The 21775-nt window shown below is 44.5% G+C and overlaps 1 protein-coding gene across 1 annotated transcript in view; it reads left to right on the top strand.

Moving 5' to 3' along the window:
• The window catches only part of LOC133460162 (single-minded homolog 2-like), a 38060-nt gene extending 18427 nt beyond the window's left edge, over nt 1-19633 (top strand). The window contains exons 3-10 of the mRNA XM_061740725.1: nt 8146-8235; nt 8403-8511; nt 12412-12497; nt 12965-13164; nt 14845-14951; nt 19043-19190; nt 19277-19430; nt 19625-19633. Of these exons, the coding sequence (XP_061596709.1) occupies nt 8146-8235; nt 8403-8511; nt 12412-12497; nt 12965-13164; nt 14845-14951; nt 19043-19190; nt 19277-19430; nt 19625-19633 (903 nt within the window). The remainder of the gene's footprint in view (nt 1-8145; nt 8236-8402; nt 8512-12411; nt 12498-12964; nt 13165-14844; nt 14952-19042; nt 19191-19276; nt 19431-19624) is intronic.
• The last annotated feature ends 2142 nt before the right edge of the window (nt 19634-21775 follow it).

Consider the following 21775-nt stretch of genomic DNA (forward strand, 5'->3'; position numbering starts at 1 on the left):
GGTCTCATTACGCTGTCGTTTACAGCTTTTGAGATATTAAAGCCAAATTGTCCCATTCTATCCTATGGGGCTTGTTACCATGGCAACAAAAACCAATGCATTTGTATGGGGGACCATGTGAATAAACAATCTGTTAATGCTGCCCTGACTGCAATGTGCAGCCATGCATGGCATACATCGTTGGATGCGTCTCCATCGTGCCTCAATGGTCATTACTTTTTTAAGTCAAAAGTGTTACCGTGGCAACGCTAGATGCCAAAAAGCCAAAAAAAAAGGCGAAAATTCGGACGCTTATTGCTCGGCCGAACTTTATCGTAGAGACATGGTTGAAACTTTTAAACACTCGGCCCAATTGGCACTAACGGACCCTACAACCTCATTATGCTAATTATTACAGTTTTTGCGATATTGACCTTTCATTTTTTTTTTTATTTCTGTTTGAATTTGGACGCTTGTTGCTAGGCAACAGGTTATCGTAGAGATATCGTACAAATGTCTCCTGACTCGGCACGCTGTGGACTTCAACATACTCAAATTTCATGAAGCTGGGATTTAAGGAAATTTTATGTCAAAATCCAGGCCTAATGGCCCCATTCATTCAGATGGGGTTTTTTACCACGGTGAAAAAAAAACCTATCCGTTAACGTAGCCTGAACCGGAACGTGCACCCATGCATGGCATACATCGTTAGATGCGTCTCCATCTTGCCTCGATGGGCATTACTATTCTCAGTCAAAAGCGTTACCGTGGCAACGCTAGATGCCAAAAAGCGCGCCCCATTAATAACTATTGGGAGCACAGGAATGAATGAAATACAAGCGTAAAAACACCTCAAACTGACATAGAACCACCCTAAACACAACCACTACAGCCCCAAACCAAAGCGGCGAGAGGGGACGAATGGGCGGTAGGGCATGCCCATATCAAAATTTCCCGAAATTTTCTAGTTATTATTATTATTTTTCTGACAAAAGGAAGGCCTTTTTGCCCCCCTAAACGTGCCCAAAAAGTCACCAAATTTTGCACGCAAACCAGGCCTGGCGAAAAATTTGATATTTTATGGTTTGCATTAATGGGAGTGGCAAAATGGCTCAACAGCGCCCCCCGGAAAACTTTGTGCCTCAAGCCCCACGATACGGTTTGACGTACATGCACGAAAATCGGTACACACCTGTATCATGGCACAACTTAAAGAAAAGTCTCTGGGAGTCATGCCCGAAACCGAACAGGATGTCGGCCATTTTGAATTAATCGTGTCATTTTGGCGAAATTCATGCCATTCCTTCGGCAGTTAATACGGCCCGAACCGTAACGTGCCCCCAAGTGTGTTATACATCAAAATGTGCGTCTCCATCCTCCGACACCACGCATTACTTTTCTCTATCAAAAGCGTTACCGTGGCGACGCTAGACGCCAAAGAGCACGCCCACCCTTCATCTGATTGGTTCAGACAGAAAAAACTTTGTGCCTCAAGCCCCATAATACGGTTTGACGTACATGAACGAAAATCGGTACACACCTGTATCATGTCGCAACTTAAAGAAAAGTCTCTTGGAGCCATGGCCGAAACCGAACAGGAAGTCGGCCATTTTGAACATTCTGAATTAATCGCGTAATTTTGGAGCAATATATGCCATTCCTTCGAGAATTAATACGGCCCGAACCGTATCGTGAACCCAGATGTGTTATACATCAAAATGTGCGTCTCCATCCTGCGACTACGCGCATTACTTTTCTCTTTCAAAAGTGTTACCGTGGCGACGCTAGACGCCAAAAGGCGCGCCCCCCCTTCATCTGATTGGTCCATATTTGATAGTTCTCCAAAAGTCACCAAATTTTGCATGCAAGCCAGGCCTGGCGATAAATTTGATATTTCATGGTTTGCATTAATGGGCGTGGCAAAATGGCTCAACAGCGCCCCCCGGAAAACTTTGTGCCTCAAGCCCCACAATACGGTTTGACGTACATGCACGAAAATCGCTACACACCTGTATCATGGCACAACTTAAAGAAAAGTCTCCTGGAGCCATGGCCGAAACCGAACAGGATGTCGGCCATTTTGAATACATTGTGTCATTTTGGCGAAATTTATGCCATTCCTTCGGCAGTTAATTCAGCCCGAACCGTAACGTGCCCCCAGGTGTGTTTAAACATCAAAATGTGCGTCTTCATCCTGCGACACCACGCATTACTTTTCTCTTTCAAAAGTGTTACCGTGGCGACGCTAGACGCCAAAAGGCGCGCCCCCCCTTCATGTGATTGGTCCATATTTGATAGTTCTCCAAAAGTCAACAAATTTTGCATGCAAGCCAGACTTGGCGATACATTTGATATTTCATGGTTTGCATTAATGGGCGTGGCCTAACGGCTCAACAGCGCCCCCTAGAATATTTTTCTCTGCCATAACTTTTGAATGGTTTGACATAGAGAGTTGTGGGTGGTGTCATGGGACTCTGTAATGAGTCCTTAAGCTTCGTTGGCCTTAATTAGCCCCGCCCCTTCTTCTGATTGGTTGTCCCTTTTTTCTGCTATAACTTTTCAATGGTTTGACATAGGAAGTCGTGGGTGGTGTCATCTCTGATACTTATGGGGGGCGGTGGCCGTGAGTGCGAGGGCCCGTTCATTGCTGCTTGCAGCTTTAATTAGGGCCCGAGCACCTTCAGTGCGAAGGCCCTATTGTATTTGCAGGAATTCTTTGTATTATTTTTTTTTTTATTATTATTATTTTTCTGACAAAAGGAAGGCCTTTTTGCCCCCCTAAACGTGCCCAAAAAGTCACCAAATTTTGCATGCAAACCAGGCCTGGCGAAAAATTTGATATTTTATGGTTTGCATTAATGGGACTGGCAAAATGGCTCAACAGCGCCCCCCGGAAAACTTTGTGCCTCAAGCCCCACGATACGGTTTGTCGTACATGCACGAAAATCGGGACACACCTGTATCATGGGGCAACTTAAAGAAAAGTCTCTTGGAGTCATGCCCGAAACCGAACAGGAAGTCGGCCATTTTGAATTAATCGTGTCACTTTGGCGCAATTTATGCCATTCCTTCGGCAGTTAATACGGCCTGAACCGTAACGTGCCCCCAAGTGTGTTATACATCAAAATGTGCGTCTCCATCCTGCGACAACACGCATTACTTTTCTCTTTCAAAAGCATTACCGTGGCGACGCTAGACGCCAAAAAGCGCGCCCACCCTTCATCTGGTTGGTTCAGACCGAAAAAACTTTGCGCCTCAAGCCCCAGAATATGGTGTGACGTACATGAACGAAAATCGGTACACACCTGTATCATGTCGCAACTTAAAGAAAAGTCTCTTGGCGCCATGGCCGAAACCGAACAGGAAGTGGGCCATTTTGAACATTCTGAATTAATCACGTAATTTTGGAGCAATATATGCCATTCCTTCGAGAATTAATACGGCCCGAACCGTATCGTGAACCCAGATGTGTTATACGTACAAATGTGCGTCTCCATCCTGCGACTACACGCATTACTCTTCTCTTTCAAAAGTGTTACCGTGGCGACGCTAGACGCCAAAAAGCGTGCCCCCCCTTCATCTGATTGGTCCATATTTGATAGTTCCCCAAAAGGCACCAAAATTGGCATGCAAGCCAGGCCTGGCGATAAATTTGATATTTCATGGTTTGCATTAATGGGCGTGGCAAAATGGCTCAACAGCGCCCCCCGGAAAACTTTGTGCCTCAAGCCCTACAATACGGTTTGACGTACATGCACGAAAATCGCTACACACCTGTATCATGGCACAACTTAAAGAAAAGTCTCTTGGAGCCATGGCCGAAACCGAACAGGAAGTCGGCCATTTTGAAATCTGATTGGTCCATATTTGATAGTTCTCCAAAAGTCACCAAATTTGGCATGCAATACAGACTTGGCGATAAATTTGATATTTCATGATTTGCATTAACGGGCATGGCCTAACGGCTCAACAGCGCCCCCTAGAATACTTTTCTCTGCCATAACTTTTGAATGGTTTGACATAGGAAGTTGTGGGTGGTGTCATGGGACTCTGTATGGAGTCTTTGAGCTTCGTTGGCCTTAATTAACCCCGCCCCTTCTTCTGATTGGTTGTCCCGATTTTCTGCTATAACTTTTGAATGGTTTGACATAGAGAGTCGTGGGTGGTGTCATCAGATTCTGTATGGAGTCCTTGAGCTTCGTTGGCCTTAATTAGCCCCGCCCCTTCTTCTGATTGGTTGTCCCGATTTTCTGCTATAACTTTGGAATGGTTTGACATAGAGAGTCGTGTCTGGTGTCATCAGATTCTTTATGGAGTCCTTGACCTTCATTGGCCTGAATTAGCCCCGCCCCTTCTTCTGATTGGTTGTCCCTTTTTTCTGCTATAACTTTTTAATGGTTTGACATAGGAAGTCGTGGGTGGTGTCATGGGACTCTGTAATGAGTTCTTAAGCTTCATTGGCCTGAATTAGCCCCGCCCCTTCTTCTGATTGGTTGTCCCTTTTTTCTGCTATAACTTTTGAATGGTTTGACATAGGAATTCGTGGGTGGTGTCATTTCTGATATGCTTATAGGGGGCGGTGGCCGTGAGTGCGAGGGCCCGTTCATCGCTGCTTGCAGCTTTAATTATTATTATTTTTCTGACAAAAGGAAGGCCTTTTTGCCCCCCTAAACGTGCCCAAAAAGTCACCATATTTTGCATGCAAGTCAGGCCTGGCGAAAAATTTGATATTTAATGGTTTGCATTAATGGGCGTGGCAAAATGGCTCAACAGCGCCCCCCGGAAAACTTTGTGCCTCAAGCCCCACAATGCGGTTTGTCGTACATGCACGAAAATCGGCACACACCTGTATCATGGCGCAACTTAAAGAAAAGTCTCTGGGCGTCATGTTGAGAAACCGAACAGGAAGTCGGCCATTTTGAATTAATTGTGTCATTTTGGCGAAATGTATGCCTTCCTTCGGCAGTTAATACGGCCCGAACCGTAACGTGCACCCAGGTGTGTTATACATCAAAATGTCCATCTCCATCCTCTGACACCACGCATTACTTTTCTCTTTCAAAAGCGTTACTGTGGCGACGCTAGACGCCAAAAAGCGCGCCCACCCTTCATCTGATTGGTTCAAACAGAAAAAACTTTGCGCCTCAAGCCCCATAATACGGTTTGACGTACATGAACGAAAATCGGTACACACCTGTATCATGTCGCAACTTAAAGAAAAGTCTCTTGGCGCCATGGCCGAATCCGAACAGGAAGTCGGCCATTTTGAACATTCTGAATTAATCGCGTAATTTTAGAGCAATAAATGCCATTCCTTCGAGAATTAATACGGCCCGAACCGTATCATGAACCCAGATGTGTTATACATCAAAATGTGCGTCTCCATCCTGCGACTACGCGCATTACTTTTCTCTTTCAAAAGTGTTACCGTGGCGACGCTAGACGCCAACAAGCGCACCCCCCCTTCATCTGATTGGTCCATATTTGATAGTTCCCCAAAAGGCACCAAATTTGGCATGCAAGCCAGGCCTGGCGATAAATTTTATATTTCATGGTTTGCATTAATGGGCGTTGCAAAATGGCTCAACAGCGCCCCCCGGAAAACTTTGTGCCTCAAGTCCCACAATACGGTTTGACGTACATGCACGAAAATCGCTAGACACCTGTATCATGGCACAACTTAAAGAAAAGTCTCTTGGAGCCATGGCCGAAACCGAACAGGAAGTCGGCCATTTTGAAATCTGATTGGTCCATATTTGATAGTTCTCCAAAAGTCACCAAATTTTGCATGCAAGACAGACTTGGCGATAAATTTGATATTTCATGGTTTGCATTAATGGGCGTGGCCTAACGGCTCAACAGCGCCCCCTAGAATACTTTTCTCTGCCATAACTTTTGAATGGTTTGACATAGGAAGTCGTGGGTGGTGTCATGGGACTCTGTAATGAGTCCTTAAGCTTCGTTGGCCTTAATTAGCCCCGCCCCTTCTTCTGATTGGTTGTCCCGATTTTCTGCTATAACTTTGGAATGGTTTGACATAGAGAGTCGTGGCTGGTGTCATCAGATTCTTTATGGAGTCCTTGACCTCCATTGGCCTGAATTAGCCCCGCCCCTTCTTCTGATTGGTTGTCCCTTTTTTCTGCTATAACTTTTTAATGGTTTGACATAGGAAGTCGTGGGTGGTGTCATGGGACTTTGTACTGAGTTCTTAAGCTTCGTTGGCCTTAATTAGCCCCGCCCCTTCTTCTGATTGGTTGTCCCGATATTCTGCTATAACTTTTGAATGGTTTGACATAGAGAGTCGTGGGTGGTGTCATCAGATTCTGTATGGAGTCCTTGACCTTCATTGGCCTGAATTAGCCCCGCCCCTTCTTCTGATTGGTTGTCCCTATTTTCTGCTATAACTTTTGAATGGTTTGACATAGGAAGTCGTGGGTGGTGTCATTTCTGATATGCTTATGGGGGGCGGTGGCCGTGAGTGCGAGGGCCCGTTCATCGCTGCTTGCAGCTTTAATTATTATTATTATTATTATGTATAGTATATCTTATTATTAGTATAGGTATCGGATAGGTGAATGGATGAATGAATGGGATGCCTGGGTCTGGGGCCCTCCGTTGTCGGGCCCACGCGGGTATCGCCCTGTTGGGGGGTTCCCTCTCTCCGGGCCCGTCTCCGGTCCCCCCCGCTGCCTCCGCGGCGGGGCGCCCCTCTGGTCTTGGAGGGCCACTTTCGTGGGGGCGGGTGCACCTGCCCACGTCGGCGGCCGGGGCTGTCTGTCTCTCCGGGCAGGCTGGGCAGGGGGCCAGGTGGGGGGTCATTGGCCTGGAGGGTGAGGGCCTCCTGGCCACGTCTCCGGCCCGGACCGGGTGGCCGGGGATTGCCTGGGTCGCGCTCCGCCGCCGCAGGATCTCTGGCTGCTTCTTCCCGCGCCGTGGGGTCCCCGCCCGCGGGCCCCCTCAGCTGCCGCCGGGGGGGGGGGGCTCGCAGGCGGTGGATTGCCTCCCTCCTACTTCTCCCCTCTGTGGGGTTGCTGGTGGCCTGGGTTCCGGGTTCTTCCTTGTCGGCCTCTGGTCTCGAGGGTGGCGGGGTTGCTCCCCCCCTCCCCCACTATAGATACACTTCAGGTGGAGCTTTGTTTGGTTTATTACCCCCCCCCCCCCCCCCCCCCCACACACACACACACACACACACACACACACACACACACACACACACACACACACACACATACATACACATAGCTACACAGACATATATACACACACACACACACACACACACACACACACACACACACACACACACACATATAGCCACTCAGTCACATACATATACACACACATACACAGCCACACAAACATATACATACACACACACACACATAGCCACAAAGACATGTACAAACACACGCACGCACACACACATATACACACACACACACACACACACACACACACACACACGCATGATCATATACATACACGCATACACACACATAGACATACGCACTGGCTTGTTCACCTGCATGCTTGCTCTGTAGTTTTTGGGGTTAGGTAGCGGTAGCGGTAGCTTAGCTCAGACTGCGATCAGATCTCAAGATTTGGGTCGATTGCTGTTCGTGCTTTGGTCGGCTCCGTGCCGGTTTCGTGTATTGTCTGTGTTTTTTTTGTTGCAGATATCCAGTGCTTGACGTGTGTCTCTGTGTGTTCCCCTTTCCTGGATTGGCAGTGGATGTCGTCACGACGAAGGAAACTGATACTGGAACTTCACGAGTGACCAGCTAGCTCCAGGACTGTTTCCTTCTGAGGATTCAATTCAATTCGATTCGATTCGATTCGATTCGATTCGATTCGATTCGATTCAATCACAACACAAAATGCACTAATACAGCAAAAATGGACTTCCATCAATCAGGATTTATTCCAAATATTGATTTTCAGCAGTCAGAGTGAACTGTGGAAGTTTAGAAGGAGTGTTGACGCTGTAAATATAAACTAAATATTAATAAATCTGAACTATTTGCCGTTAAAAGTCTGAAAATTCTCAGAAATTTTCTTTAGTAACCATAGAAACACATGGAGCCGTCAGAACAGGACATCTTCTAGGTATGACTGAACTCTGTTTACTAACATCTGCAAACTGGATCATTGTTTCTCTGTTCTCAGACTCTGGAAGGCTTTGTTTTTGTCATCGCGTCTGATGGAAAAATAATTTACATCTCAGAAACAGCATCTGTCCTCCTCGGCCTGTCCCAGGTAAGACTTTCTTCTGTCAGGTGCTCCAGATCATCCACAGGTGACTTCATCTGAACCAGTCATGAAGGCTGTTGCAGCTGCAACTGGTGGACAGAAGATGATTTCCATGTGGATTAAGCAGGTTTCTCTGTCTCATCGCACACTTGCTGTAAATGTGTGATTTTCAGGTGGAGCTGACAGGAAACAGTATCTTTGAGTACATCCATCCATCAGACCATGATGAGATGACAGCTGTTTTGTGTCTACAAAGGCAGCCACACCGTCACTTCTCTGGAGGTACCTGAAACTGTCTCAGCTCTACTCTTATCAATGCATATGTTTTCTGGCGTCTTGTGACCACTTCTAACATGGCGTCATGGAGAAAGAAGACTTTCACAGCTCAGATGGGTGCTGACTGACCCCTGGGTCCCCTGGAAGAAGAGGCACATAGTTCGGGATCATCCTTAGGCCCCTGTGGGAGAGCTTTAGGAACAGAGCCAATGAGCAGCAAGACTGCGATTTTCTTCAACAATCACATCCAATTTACGTTTTTGCTCAGACAATGTCTGAGTCTGAGTGTTGATAGCACGCATCCCTTACCCAGGCCACGCAGCCAGTTTTCCGAATTTGTCAATATACCAGGTAACCACCAGCTCCAAAAAGCAGAAATCCTGTTATCAAAAATAATAATGTAGACATCTTCAACATCCTCTGCCGTAAGTATGGACAGACACATGACCCTCCACTTCCACCAGGAGTGTCCATTGTGTATACGGCGGCAAACATCCCATCGTAGCACGATTAGCCCAGTCTTCTCTTCGAGAACATTTGGTCAATTGCATTGAGAGACCAGCTAACCAGATTCCTGGTTTAAAAATTCGTAAAATATGCTCCAAAATAGTTCACCAAAAAAGGAAGCAGAGAACAACATGTTAGGTTTGAGACAAACGACCCTCTGGAACACAAACGTCATGAGAGGTCTACTGTACACCATCAGGCTAAGAATATTCCTGTAAGACAGAGGAAAAAGAAAAGGAATGCAAGAACATCAAGACAGAACTTGAAACCTATGGAGATCCAAACTGGGCCTAAGCTAAGAAATAGAACATGCACTACAGGACTAAACAGAAAAGAGACTTTATCCTTTGCAGGGTCACAGGGGTCTGCTAGAACCTATCCCAGCTAATAACAGGTGAGAGGCAGGGGTCCACAGGGGGACAGGTTGCAAGTCCATCACAGGGCTTTATATAGAGACAGACAACCAGACATACTCACACTCACACCTACGAGCAATTTACAATTATCAATTAACCTACTATGCATGTTTTTGGACTGTGGGAGGAAGCCGGAGTACCCGGCAGGAACCCACGCAAGTACCGGGAGAACATCCAAACTCCACACAGAAAGACCCCGCCAGGCCAGGGAGTCCAACCGGGAACCTTCTTGCTGTGAGGCAACAGTGCTAACCACCAAGCCACCATTCAACCCAAAAACTGGTTCCTCTGGAAGACAAAACACCAAAGCACAAACTGAGCAGTGTTGAATCCACAGCAGACTATCTGAACAAAGACATCTTCAGGATAGAATGAAAAACCTCTCCAAGAACAAAAGCAGAAGTAGTCTATTTAACTATATTCAAGCCTTTAAGATAGCGTGACCTGGATAACTGAGAGTCTAGTGTTATTAATGGTTCAAATCTCTTCTAAAACAACTCTTTTTTACCAACAGCCTCCATAGGTTAACATGGTTATGAGCCCACTTGTGTGCTTCATATTGAAAATCCACTACATTGTCAATGCTATTCTCATGAAAGATCCTTCGTGTTTGTTTGTCTGGTGCACCATAAGAAAACCAGTGAACAGAATCAAAGTTATTACAAGCTTTTACTATATCATGCACAATGTTTTTCCGACCGCAGGTATACTTCTCTCAAACCACATAGGCAGGAGAGAAATGCACACGGTGGTCATCAATCCAGCCCTATTTATACTAAAAAGGGAGTTGTTCTTTGTACGTGAACCCCATCTGCCAAACATATCAGACCTTTAGTGTCCCTGTTCATTGCTTCCTACTTAGGATGTCAACCCAGATAAGGGGTGAGACCCATCAGTATCAAAATATCTGTTTCTCTTCATTGTCTTCGCTTAACGAAGAGTAAATATCTTAACTATTTTAACAGCATAGTCATAAACCCTGCAACTAGAGAAAAAAGCCTAGCCATAAAACAGGGGCTGACTCTGGGACTAGAGAAAACAGCTGAACTATAGCTGAACTCCTGAATAGGAGATGACTCTGCAAATAGAGAAAAACCACCAGTGTAGAATCTTGTAGAAAGACCCTTCAAACTCTTAAACAATTTCATAAAATCCTAACACTCATGTCTGACAAAATTGACACAGCTTATCTGTGGTTCAGCACTGAGCAGACTAAGGGCCTGATTTACTAAAGGTTTGCGTGCGTAAAAACGTGTGCAAACTTGACATCACCCGCAAACCAATGTGCAAGCTGATCTACTAACAGTGTGCAAAGAGGACTGCGCCTCTCAAATGAGCAAAATAGCACACGCTGTTCATTTAGTACTTTTGCCCTGATAAATAATCAATATGGGGCGTACCCGCCAGAAAGCGCTAAATACTGGGAGGGGAAAATGCAAATAGGTTCATTTACCACACGCAATGAGATTTACCAAGCCTGAAAGTTATTGCGGGGATTGTGATTGCGTCTGTATTTAATACGTTTGAAAGGAAGGTGCTAATCTGCCCAGCATTACGGACCGATGGCTGCTGTTATTGTGGCAAGGAGGCGACATCGCCAAAATCAAAGAATACGCAGAGAGAGAGTCTTTATTCTGCTGCATGCTATTTTAAAAATGGTTGCACAAGTTTTATTAAAGGCCATTTTTTCTTTAGTTCTTCGCCTTATATCTTGCCACCTTCTTTTAACCTCATCTGCCGTTCTTTTTGTCTTACCAACTGCATTTATTCTATCGCAGATTTTCTCCCATATTGCGTTTCTTTTGGTAATGTTTAAATTTCTTTGCTGTAGTTCATGAATGTATTTATTTGCCTCTTCCACTAATATCTCTAACTCCAACTCGTCAAATTTCATTTTGCGCTTGCGACTATCCTGCTTTCCATCCAGACTCTCCATGGCAAAAACCGTAAAACACCTCATTTAAATACTGCGGTTTGCACCTGTTATCAATTGCGCAAGCATTCTTAGTTGATCACCCGCAAAACACACAACAACAGCACGTGCAAACTTTTTCAGTGCACACGCAATTTAGTACTCTTTATTTAGGATCTTAGTAAATCCGGCCCTATGTGTATAGTTTTAGCCAAGCAGAGTGCTTGTTTGCTTCCGGGATACTTCTAAACTGCAATGCTGCACTTCAGGTGGGACCCCTCTCATTTACTAGAACGGCTGCGATTCACAGTGGCATGCTTCCGCTCCTGTTGGGATCCAGAGGTAAGACTCTTTACCATGTGATGGTAAGATGTTGTAAAACATCTTACCATCTTATGTCAATGACATTTCAGTAATGTCTGTAACATTTGTGTGATGTCTGATGTAGCAGTTGTATATGTTACGTGTCAGCAATGGCTGTGATGTTTCAGACATCTGTGATGGGTCAGACATCTGTGACTCAGGCTCAGGTAGGACTTACAGTACAGGTTGCAACGTAAATAAAAAATAGATAAAACAGATGTAAAATCTTGAGATGGGGTGTTTTATTTAAAAAAAGGTAAAGAATAACACAACCCAGGCAATCGAAACTCAGAGGTACACCTCAAAGGAACAAACTTAACACAAATCACAAAACAGGAGTGCTAAGCTAACAGAAAACGTTCATGGCAAAAAGAACAAGCTGTTGCGTAAAAGACAGCTGTCCGTGAATGACAGCGTCATGAAGGCATCCTTTAGAAAGGATGCAGCTCATAGGAATTGTGGGTACATTTGGTGAAAGCACAGGACAGCCTCCAATCACTTGGCAGGAGGCAGCAACAGGAGGAGCCAATCCCAAACCAGCGCTGAAACACCTGCTTTACATGGACGCCAGCTGCAATACAGACCATACAATCCTTGGAGAGTCCATCTCTTGGCATAGAAGGAATGATCATGACTGTGGCCCATGGTCGTAACAGTGCATATCTATGACATGTCGGTGACCTGTGTGACATTTGTTTTCTTCAACAGAGTATGAAATTGAGCGCTCATTCTTCCTGAGGATGAAGTGTGTTCTTGCCAAACGAAATGCAGGATTGACCTGTGGAGGATATAAGGTATGTTGAACTGTGTTTATTAGTTGTATTCTTTGGGTCTGAGTTGTTCTTCATGGTCATATGGTTGCCTGTCTATAGCGATGCCTGTTGCCATGGCAAAGACTCTTGACCTGTCCAAGTGTACCTGTAGAGGTCACTTGAAGAGAGCTGGGATAGACTCCAGCGGATCCCTGTAACCCTGAACAGGAGTAAACAGGTCAAAATGATGACTGCATGGATGGAAATAGCTACAACAACTAACTGTAACTGAAAAAGACTTGTTTTTCTACTCATTTGCAAAGTGCCATTGTGCAGTATGACCAAAAACGAGTCTCCAAAAGCCCTCTTCAGAGCCCTGCAGGTGACATCACGGTGGTTTGAATAACTCTTCTTCGATGGACTGTGGTTTGAACCCACTGCTGTTAGATTTGTAAAATCTTGGAATCAGGGGTTTGAATGTAATGACTTTGTACCTATGTTGTTCCCAGGTTATCCACTGCAGTGGCTACCTGAAAATACGCCAGTACGTGATGGATGTGGCACTGTATGAGTCCTGTTACCAGACTGTGGGTCTGGTGGCTGTCGGCCACTCTTTGCCTCCCAGTGGGATCACTGAGATCAAACTCCACAGCAACATGTTCATGTTTCGGGCCAGCTTGGATCTGAAACTCATCTTTCTGGACATGAGGTAGGACACATTTGACTGAGCAGGGAAAACGATGGAAGAGAACCATGATAGCAACATTGTCTTGATGTGGAAATGATAAATCTTAAAAGTCTTCAATGTAATCAGTTACTTATGCCGAACAATACAGTAACATTAACCTGGTGTACACATATGTGGACATCACATGTTTTCTTGTCTATGTCATAATATTTAAGAAACAGAAAGAAAATTTGCATCCTGAGGAGGCTAACATAGTTGATGAAACCATTCCTGGTTTAGGTCAGCTAAGATTCCTTAATACGTTTTTAATTGGTAAAATGTCAGGAAATGAGTCTTAATTTGTTCAGAGAATATTTTTTATGACCCTCCTCAAATTTAGAACTTCACATCCACTGAGATGACTGTGGTCTTAAGCAGACTGGAGAAGTCCAAATGATGCTGTTTTGGAATTGGGAGCTTCTGATAAGCTTACTGACATTATCTGAGGTAACCAGAGACAACTATGGATGCATTTTTAAGGCACACCCATCAAACTCAAGGCCCTCCTTACATGTCAGCATGGGAAAATCAAAAGAAACCAGTCCAAACCAGTCAAGTCATAAGGGAAAGAATGGTGGGCCTCCACCAGTCTGGTTCATCCTTGGGTAAAGTTTTCAGATGTCTGTTCAAATCAAAAACATGGCAGCAAACAGCCATCATGGTTTTCAGGAAGGAGAAACATCTCGGTCCCAGAGATGAACGAGGTCTGGTGTGAAATGTGGAATGGAACCCCAGAACAACCACCAAAGTCAAGATGCTGCTGAAACCAGGAGAGGATCATTATCCATAGTAGCACACATTCTGCACTGACATGAGCTGAAAGACCAGGTAGGGAGAGACTGCTTCCCGAACTGCCAGAAAGAAGACAGTGTACAGCTGTAATGAGTATCGATCTGGACTTTTTGAGATGTGTCTTGTGGTCTGGTGACACTGAACCTAAAATTCTTGTTTATAATTATCATTGTTATATTTGGAGAACAAAGAGCGACACTCACAGACCTCACACACAGATTCCAGCTGTGATGCACAGAGGTGGCAGCATCATGATGTGGGGCTGCTTTGCTGCAGGACAGACTGGTGGACTTCACCAGATAGTCAGCATCATGACAATTAAGGGTGTGGGCAGATTTTCCACATGGACAATGATCCAAACAAACCTCCAAACTAGTTAAGGACAACATGGTGTGGAAACACAAAGCCCTGAGTTCAATCTGGCAAAGAAAGGCACAAGAGAGCAAGAAGACCCATAAACCGGAGTCAGATCAGCTTGTCAGGAGGATTAGATCAAAAGTCCAGCTTGTGGAGGGCTAACCAAGATGTTTGAGCCAAGTTAAATGGTATAAAGTTAATTCTACCACATGGACATGGTAATTGCTGGTTTTGAAAAAAAGTAAAAAATAAAACTCTCTAACATGTTCTCTCTTATTATTCTGACAATTTACATATAAAAAACATAGGGAATCTGACCACTATCAGGACAATTCCTTCAACCTTACAGTTAGACATGGAGGAAAAATAAAGTGTTTCCTTTAATTAACAGTATCTGAACTTCTGGTTGGAACTGTATGAATATTACATAATAATATGTTAAGTGTTAAGGTTCAGCAGATTATTTAAAAACACCTCCAAACTTGTTCCCTTCCTCTTGTGTGTTGGATCCAGGGTAGCCGAGCTGACGGGCTACGAGCCTCAGGACCTTATCGAGAAGACCCTCTACCATCACGTTCACACTTGTGATGTTTTTCATCTACGCTATTCTCACCATTTATGTGAGTCCCATATATCTCTAATGATAAGATGGGTTAGATGGGATAAGATGATAATGATAAGATAATAAGATGGGTTAGTGGACTAGTTGGTGGTCCCAACCTCGTGTTCCTGTATCAGGCAAGACATTACCCACAGTGCTATAACAGGAAGAAATGCCCCCCCTCCCTCCCCCAAATGATAACTCAGATGAAACTAAAGCCTGATTTAAGGTAGAGCCTACGCCGTTGCCGTGACGCCGTCGTGAACCCTTCAGACTTCTCTGTCACTCCATTTCGCCACGGTGCAGTACCCCCCCAGAGCTCTAATTGATACTTTGTTTAACTTCCGGCTTTTCCGGTCACAGTGAATCAAAGAGATAAGGACAACTAATGTGCAAAAAACGAAAACAACCCAAAAAATATAAAAAATCACACACACACGAAGAAAAGAGAAAGTTCACTACTGCTTCACAAACTGGAACCGGAAATGCGTTGCTACCAAGCAAACCAATCACACCCCTCTCGGTCTACGTTGGGTCTGCATCGCCTCGAACATGTTCGAGGCCTGTAGTTACATTTTTTGGGAGGTGCATGTCAGGCTACGGCGTAGGCTACGGAGAGACTCCCGCGTACCCTACAGCGTAGGCTCTGCGTTGATTTAACACAGAACCATAATTCAGCGGTGGGGCCCGCAGGCTAGCACGCAGCTCCTGAAGCTCCAGCCTGCAAACAGCTCCGGCCATGCAAACAAAAAAACAAAAAGTGAACAATATTTCAGCAAAGTAACAAAAAGTCAAGCTTTTAAACCCAACAATCTTACAGACTAAGCACCTGAAGGTTCATCCTGAAGCAACTCATTCTCACAAAAACACAGGGGGGGCGAAATTCAAAGAAGGATAAATGTGTAATCCCCTGGGCACTAAAATCAGTTTTATTTAGTATTTAGTATTTAGTATTGTAATAATATTATCAACAGTTACACAAAATAACACAAATATCTTAACAGCTCATATAACTACATAATGTAAAGTATAAATCAAATAGCATACAAGCCACTTGGTTTCGTCCATAGCGGCGCACTTAGCAACCAGCATAGCTTCCACCTGCCTGCGGTCCCTCCCCCCCCCCCTCTGGTCATCCCACTGCTGCTTCCACATGCCTGCTGTGTGCTGCTGACGTCCCCGACCCCCCAGTCTCCCCCCTTATGAGCCTGGTCCTGCTCAAGGTTTCTTCCCTCCTAAAGGGGAGTTTTTCTTGCCACTGTTTGGCTTAAGGCTTTTCTCCCACTATGGGAGTTTTTACCTGCCATTCTTTATGTAATAATTGCTCGGGGGTTCATGTTCTGGGTCTCTGGAAAGCGTCTAGAGACAACATCTGTTGTGTTAGACGCTATACAAATAAAACTGAATTGAATTGAATAGCAATGACAGAAAACTTAAAACTGTAACAATTTTATCCTTAGACCTGAAAGATTCATCGTAATAACTAACAAACCAAAGATCATATACAGCAACTGAACAAATATTGTGAAATTTCAATGTACATTCCTCACTAGAAATATGATCAGAATGCTTTTATATGTCAAAATTACCTTAAAATAATGCATTTTCCACTGAGAAATATAAGGATGGCCCCCATGTTTTTATTTTTACAAGGCACCGGAGACCTTGCGTCCACAACTTCTAGCGCTGCGTCGACAATGGAGGCAGAGGACATGGTCCACTCGGACTCGATGTCCCCCGCCTCCCCCGGGATCTGAGAGAAGTTCTCTCGGAGGTGGGAGTTGAAGATGTCCCTAACAGAGGGCTCAGCCAGACGTTCCCAACAGACCCTCACAATCCGTTTGGGTCTGCCCGGTCTGTCCAACCTCCTCCTCCGCCATCACACCCAACTCACCACCAAGGTGGTGATCAGTTGACAGCTCAGCCCCTCTCTTCACCCGAGTGTCCAAGACATGCGGCCAAAGGTCAGATGAAACAACAACAAAGTCGATCATTGACCTCCGGCCTAGGGTGTCCTGGTGCCACGTGCACTGATGGACACCCTTATGCTTGAACATGGTGTTCGTTATGGACAAACTGTGACTAGCACAGAAGTCCAACAACAAAACACCACTCAGGTTCAGATCGGGGAGGCCGTTCCGCCCAATCACGCCTCTCCAGGTATCACTGTCATTGCCCACGTGAGCGTTGAAGTCCCCCAGTAGAACAATGGAGTCCCCAGTTGGAGCACTATCCAGTAGTCCACCCAGGGACTCCAAGAAGGTCGGGTACTCCGCACTGCTGTTCGGCCCGTAGGCACAAACAACAGTGAGAGACCTTTTCCCGACCCGAAGGCGCAGGGAAACGACCCTCTCGTTCACCGGGGTGAACTCCAACACATGGTGACTGAGCTGAGGGGCTATAAACAAGCCCACACCAGCTCGCCGCCTCTCACCCTGGGCAAGTCCAGAGTAGTGGAGGGTCCAGCCCCTTTCAAGGAGCTGGGTTCCGGAGCCCAAGCTATGTGTGGAGGTGAGCCCGACTATCTCTAGCCGGTATCTCTCAACCTCACGCACAAGCTCCGTCTCCTCCCCCCCCAGCGAGGTGACATTCCATGTCCCCACTGCGAAGGTTTCGGTCCAGGGATTGGGTCGTCGAGGCCCCGCCACGACTGCTACCCAGTCCACATGGCTCAGGCCTCTCACGGTCCTTCCTGCGGGTGGTGGGCCTACAGGAAAGCTGGCCCACGTCGCCGTTTCGGGCTGAGCCCGGCCGGGTCCCACGGACAAAGACCCGGCCACCAGGCACTCGCCTACGAGCCCCAACCCCAGGCCTGGCTCCAGGGCGGGGCCCCGGTGACGCAGATCCGGGCGACGTAGCGGTCCTTGATCTATATACATATATATATATATATATATATATATATATATATATATATATATATATATATATATATATATATATATATATATATATATATATATATATATATATATAAAAACGAACAAGTCTATCCTTCAATGGAAATGTATGTAGAGTTGGGGGTTTTCCCTTTCTGAGTCTGGATTTCTTTTGTCAGCTTTTCATGTCTACATATGTTACACAAGTGTGTTTTCACTCATTTAAAAAAAAGGAATGACCTTTAGCTGAGGCACTCGATATAGAAGTTCCTATAATTTTTAAGAGTTTGAACACTTTTAACAGGTCACTCTTGATGACTGCATGCCTACAACAGTCATTTTGTAAAAATGAATATGTTAACTAATCATGAAGACCCATTAAGACGTCAGAAATGTGGAACCAATTAATTAAAATATAATTAATTACAATTCACTAAATACAATTAAGTGAAACTTGTACAAAAAACGTCTCTACTGCATTTGTCTTAATTAATGTGCCTTTAATTAAGGAACACATGTGTATAAGGTTAACTAGAAGGTCAAAGAAAAACCAGAATGGTGAGTAAAAAAACAAACAAAAAGAACCCTAATGCTTAAAAAAACCTGTAGCTGCATTAGAATGAGATGTGAACTCATGACAAAACAACCCTCCGCAGTTGATTAACATCCACAAAATCACCATCATACTGTAACATTTTGGCAAAATAATCATTTAGTGCTGGGAAGACTGTTGCTAAACCACTGTGTTGTGAAAATGATGCTCAGGGTTTAATTGGAATTGAAATGTGGAACCAGCTCAATCACTTCAGCACTGAAGTTTATAATAACAATCCCATAATTCGTGGTCCTGATGTTCCACAGGGTTCTGGACTTGGACCGTTACATTCTTCTTAATACATTCTTCCATTAGGTTTAGTTATCAGCTAGCAGAGTATAATTGTATTTTTTGTGGCAGTGATCTTATTCTGTCCTTCCATACCGAGTATGTCTACCGCAGATAAAGTATTTTACTCGCCATTGACCCTCACAGCAAGCCTTACGCATGGCTAAATTAATATATCCAGAGAGATTTTTTTTTGAGGACGAAAGACTATGGAAAGCAGCTAAGATGGATGTTCACAGGTTTTATGGGGTTGAATTTACCACATACTACGCTAATAGGCTAATTCAGAGTATGCAAAGACATTAAAGGCTGTTGTGACCATTTATGTGATTTTTGTGTTCACAATAGTACTAGTGAAGGGCCAGGTCACCACCAAGTACTACCGCCTGTTATCCAAGCGTGGGGGCTGGGTGTGGGTGCAGAGCTACGCAACCATCGTTAACAACAGTCGGTCGTCCAGGCCTCACTGCATCGTCAGTATCAACTATGTCCTGACGTGAGTCCATGACTCCTTCTGGTCTTCCACCTGTCAGACCTCAGCTGTTTCACCTAGTCAAAAGCTGAGTTCTATTTTTTCTGCAGCGACATCGAGTGTGAGGAGCTGCAGCTCTCTGATGACCAGACTCGATCATCTGCACCTGCTATCAGTCTGAATTCAACACTGTACCACCAGAAACACCTCCGAACCAAATCCCTCAAGCTGAAGACCAAAGTTAGAGCAACTCCATATCCTCAGGTAAGTTACCTGCTCAAATCCAGTTCATAGACTAGCTACAATGGAAAAATTCAGTTCAGTTCGATAAGACTTTATTAACCCTAAAGGGAAATTATCCGCTGTACCAACTGTCATTATTTAAGTTTCTTCAAATAGTTATTTTAGATAGTTCTGGCTGTGGTCTGAAATATCTCCTACAGTGGTCCGTGTTTCAGCAGATCTGATGAAGCTTCTGACTGAAGACTGTTGCTAAACCACTGTGTGGTGAAGATGATGCTCAGGGTTCTTCTTATGGAGGCTTAGGTTCTTCAGCTGATACAAATGACTGTGTCATTAACAGACTTGTGCATTACTTGATGACGAGCTAAATGTTAATTTGAAGCAGTTCTGTTGATGAAAGGAAACATCTTCAACATGCAGAGCAGCAGCCCTCCAGGACTGGAGCCCAGTACCTGTGCTTTAGACCAGTGTCTCCCAACCTGGGATCCGGGCCCCCCCTGGGGGGGCGCCAGAGATCTCTGGGGGGGCGCGAATCTTTGTCTGCTTTGAAGATATGCAGTTGTAAAAATTATATTTGCGCATGTTAAATAAATAAAAAAATCATAACACACCTAATGGAATACTGTAATCCAAGTCTGTATAAACCCACTCAGTATTTTATTTATTCATACTATTACTCTGACAGGTTGTTGAAGAAAAAACGTTGAAATATTTTGTTCTCATATTAAAAGACAGATTTTTCAGAAATTATTTTATGGTTTTGTTTGTTTTTTATACATTGGTTACACAAAATGTATATTTGTAGGTGAGAAAAAAAAATTGTATCTGTACAGGGTAAACCAAAGAGAAATGTATCAAAAAAACATAGGTAATATTAATTTTTTTCAATGAAAGATTTTAAACGAATCACTTCACTCTATTGGTGCTAGTACGTACGGGTCGGGGGGCCCGGCTGCTCTTAGACACAAGTAGAGGGGGCTCCAAGGAAAAAAGGTTGGGAACCACTGTTTTAGACAATTAAGCTGGTATAGAAAATGGATGGAAGGATGAATGATGCTTTTCATTTTATGAAGTATCCTTCTACTACCATCTCCAAAGGCTCCAGAACAGTTCCTAGAAAAATCCAACCTTCTTTATCAGTTTGTTCAGTTTTAAGTAACTGACTCTGATGCCCCCCCCCAACAGATGACTGCAGATTAAACTCTCCACAACAGATTTACAGAGTAAATAAAATAACTGCTATACTGTTATACTCGTCACCAACCAACATCTCCGTCAGTAGACCAACTAATATGTTGGGATCCTGTTGGTCTTTTCCACCAAAAAGGTTCCAGTTCTGGCTAACTTTCTGTTGGATCCAAACCCTAGGGGCCAGTTGATGAATTGCAGGCCTGGATCAGACCCTAGTGGTGTGTAGAGGAACTATACAGTAGGTCTGGATCCAGATCCTTGTTGTGAGTGGGCGAACTGCAATATTTCCTACTTCCCCGTTGTTGAGACAAACTGTCAAGAACGTGGATGAATGGAAAAAAAGAGCGCTATGTATTGTTAATGCTCTGCAGACATTAAAGTTCAGACTTCACTGAATAATGGGAAGAAGAAGTGATGTAGTAGAAATGTATTTCTTCTGGGTCTTAAAATCTTCTGAACTGGAACTAGTCTCAACTGGATCCAGAAGAAACTGACTACTCTGAGAATATCAATGAAAGAAGTTGTTTTTGTGTGTTTATTGGTAATCAGCAGATCTCCAGCGTCCTCCGGCCGGATCACTCCAGCTTCTCCTCTGGGAAGAAGAGATCTATGTATCTAATGGGATCCTGGAGAGAGAAAAGCTCGATCTTAGCTCCTGAAGCAGGTCAGGTGTCCTGGAGTTCTCCATACAACCCGAGCGTCCAACACTCCTCCAAACAGCAACTTCCTTCCTTGGCTTCCTCTCAGCAGATCATGGGATCTCTGCTCAGCAAAAACTCTGGATGGAGCAACCAAAGTTCTGCAGCGTCCAAAAAATATATTGGTAAGGGTTTATCTAAAAAACTCATTCCTAATCATATTGTGGCAATCTTTTATTGTGACTTATGGAAATCAGATCACATTTCATTTAAAAACAAATACCTTAGTATGTAGTCTCATGGTGGTGTATAAGGAGTGTTCCAGAGCAGCAGAAACAGTTTTGGTCTAAATCTGTCAGTTTTTTTCTCCTTAGAGCCTGGAGCAGCAGCTGACCCCCTGTACTCAGATGATTGTGGTAGGAACCATCCCTCTACCTGTCTGAAGGAGGAACCTCATGGTCAGGGCAGGCTCATCCTCAGAAAGGAGTCTGAATCTTGTCAACACAGTCATACCTTCAAGAATGAACATCAGTTCTT

The sequence above is a fragment of the Cololabis saira genome, chromosome 14 (assembly GCF_033807715.1).
Source record: "Cololabis saira isolate AMF1-May2022 chromosome 14, fColSai1.1, whole genome shotgun sequence".
Taxonomy (NCBI): domain Eukaryota; kingdom Metazoa; phylum Chordata; class Actinopteri; order Beloniformes; family Belonidae; genus Cololabis; species Cololabis saira.